This window comes from Atta colombica, unplaced genomic scaffold (genome assembly GCF_001594045.1).
Source record: "Atta colombica isolate Treedump-2 unplaced genomic scaffold, Acol1.0 scaffold134, whole genome shotgun sequence".
Classification (NCBI taxonomy): Eukaryota; Metazoa; Arthropoda; class Insecta; order Hymenoptera; family Formicidae; genus Atta; species Atta colombica.
This window is the reverse complement of record NW_017259222.1, coordinates 1,675,393-1,678,096: the sequence shown is the minus strand read 5'-3', so window position 1 is coordinate 1,678,096 and position 2,704 is coordinate 1,675,393. Positions and strand designations below refer to the sequence as shown.

Genomic DNA, 2,704 nt, shown 5'->3' with positions numbered 1-2,704 from the left:
TATATTTATATATAAATACATTTTTTAGTATTATTGTATTACATTATACATTTACATGAATAGTACAATTTACTAATTAAAATAAAAAGACATTTTTGCTTTAATTAATAAATAATTATACTATTCACAAGTTTAAAGAAAAATGGAACAATCCTATACACACACATATATATATACACACGCGCACGCGCGCGCAATAGTAATAGAGAACTTTATAATGAAGCCTTTTTAAATTTAAATTAACACATTTTTAGAACTTTGGAGAATATATTTAAATTATATTTTGTATATTAATTTTTAGTTTCAGAAAAATAGTAAGAGTTAAAAATTTTTACCACTATGGATTAGTTTCTTATGACAAGAAACTAATTTATTTTTTACGTCAATTCTTAATGTATTATGAATTTTATTTTGAGTAAAGTTTAAAAGCATTTGTTCAGTTGCCGCTACTGAATACTGTAATAATAAAATTAGAATAATAATAATAACTAAATAATAACTAAAATACGAACTATAGAATATCGATAACAAAATTTTTTAATTATTTTGTTGTTCTTAATAAAAATATCAGTTTTTGTCTGAAAAGTATCAATTTTTACTGTTAGTATGGACTTTATTTAAAAAATATGGAATTTTGCCAACTCTGTTTAAAACGCATACATATTTTGTTATTATGAAGTATATTATGAAGTTGTTATCTAAACGGTACAAAATTTTGATTAAAAATTTTAAGATCGAATGTTCAATGATACTGAAAAAGTTTAAAAATATAAGATAAAATCATATGGTAAAATTATGGTACATTTTTTCGCATTTTTCTTTTTTATTTTTCGAACATTTTAAATTAATTATGATGAAAAAAAAAATATCGTTTGGAAAGTACGAAAGAAAGGGAAAGTTATTTTAGAAATATTTATATTGTCCCCTTACAGAAATATATAAATTTAATAACTTGCCAATTTCGTAATGAAAGATAATGCTTAATTATTTTGAGTATTAATGCATTGTTGTACTTTTAAAAAATAATATGCTATTTAAAAAATAAGTGTATAGTTAATCACTACCTTCCAGTAGATTTTTATAAGGATCAGTTATGTAAAATTTACATGAAAAGTAGCGTGATGATGAAATGAGTAATTATTCTTATTTCATTTGGATAATATTTATCTATTTATGAAATGTGCAGTGTCATAAGAATATCACGTAGCTATTTTGATAAAGCACGTTTAAAGAGCTAGTAATCACCTAGCTGTTAAAGCGGATTCCTTCATGATTTAATATGACGTCATATATCACGCTCATCCTTTCATTTCCGCAAGACATTTGCTCCTCAATCTTATACGCTATTATTTTCTCTGACATCACGCCTTGCTGCTTTAGCAGAACCCGCCCATAATCAATAAAACCACGTAACATTTTAGATAGAGATCTCCGAAATTCTAAAGATAATTTGTCATTGCGTCTTGCATTCTGCCTGCAGAAAAAGTTGAAAGTTTAAAAAAGATCTAAGTTATTACACGTGGCTTACCGAAATTCTAATGCCCAATTGGACAACGGTTTCGAAGGGATTAAGAACGGCGAAGAGGTAGCTCGTTCTAAAAGAGGTCGGCTTGAACGTGGCCACCAGGGTGAACTCGGCTGGCAACTTTTCCGGGAGATATAGCCTGTAGGGTTGCTTCACTTCGGATCCGGGTCGAAAGCCAAATGCCGGAAATCCGTCGACGCCGTCATCCATGTAAAGATTATTATCATCCGTCATCGATGACACCGATGCCTCCATCAAATCGTATACCACTTCTGAAAACATAAATGTCAATAGTTTCTATTAAATTACGTTTAATCGTGGCAAAATTTGCGTGGCCGTTAAATGTTGACAGTTTGAACAACTAATTAACCTAACGATATTAAATTATCATAATGATATTAAATTGAAATACTGCATAGATTGATAGGTAATCAAGGTTATTATTTGGGAGCAAATTCTGAATAAATTAATGCACGCGTAAATTAATGTTAGAATTATTGGCGTCATTTGGTTCGTGAAATAATTATTAATATCAAATGAGTGAAGAGGACCATGTTTAATCAAAGCGGATCTTAACACCTAATAATTGTATAAATTTTTACAATTTATGCTTCAAACGAACTGCATGTCGGTTATTTGTCGCTCTTTGAAATAGTCTTAGACAGAAAAGCTGAAATACATAAATTAACAAGCAATTTAATATTATTGGTGCTAATAAGCATCTTTAAAACACTGTAAATTAGTGTGAATTATTCAACACGAATTATTATACATAACATGTTTTTAAATGAATATGTTAAATAATGCATCACTTCTCATATGATGTATATTATAGTATAATGTAAGGGTTATCGATAGATATTTTAAAATATAAAAAAAATTATTAAAAAATTATAAACTATTCTAAATTCGCATTTAAAAATAATATAATAAATTTTTTTTTAATAATAGTTTACCATCTATTATAAGTTATTTTAATAAGAAGTAGTATTTTTTAAATCTGTGCTCCAATAAAAATCTGTGGAAATTAAAAGTATAATAAATATATAAAAAGTAAATGACAAAAATCTCAATTTTTTAATATAAATATTTTACGTATTCAAAAGATTATTTATGTAAAATTACTTTATGACGCAGAAATTAGTTATCCAGTAAATAAACAAAATATTTATTTGTTCT

The 2,704-nt window shown here is 26.5% G+C and overlaps 1 protein-coding gene across 1 annotated transcript in view; it reads right to left on the bottom strand.

Moving 5' to 3' along the window:
* LOC108684427 (collagen alpha-1(XVIII) chain) overlaps nucleotides 1-2,704 on the bottom strand; it is a 303,120-nt gene that overhangs the window by 199,577 nt on the left and 100,839 nt on the right. The window contains exon 3 of the mRNA XM_018188739.1: nucleotides 1,529-1,797. Within this exon, the coding sequence (XP_018044228.1) occupies nucleotides 1,529-1,797 (269 nt within the window). The remainder of the gene's footprint in view (nucleotides 1-1,528; nucleotides 1,798-2,704) is intronic.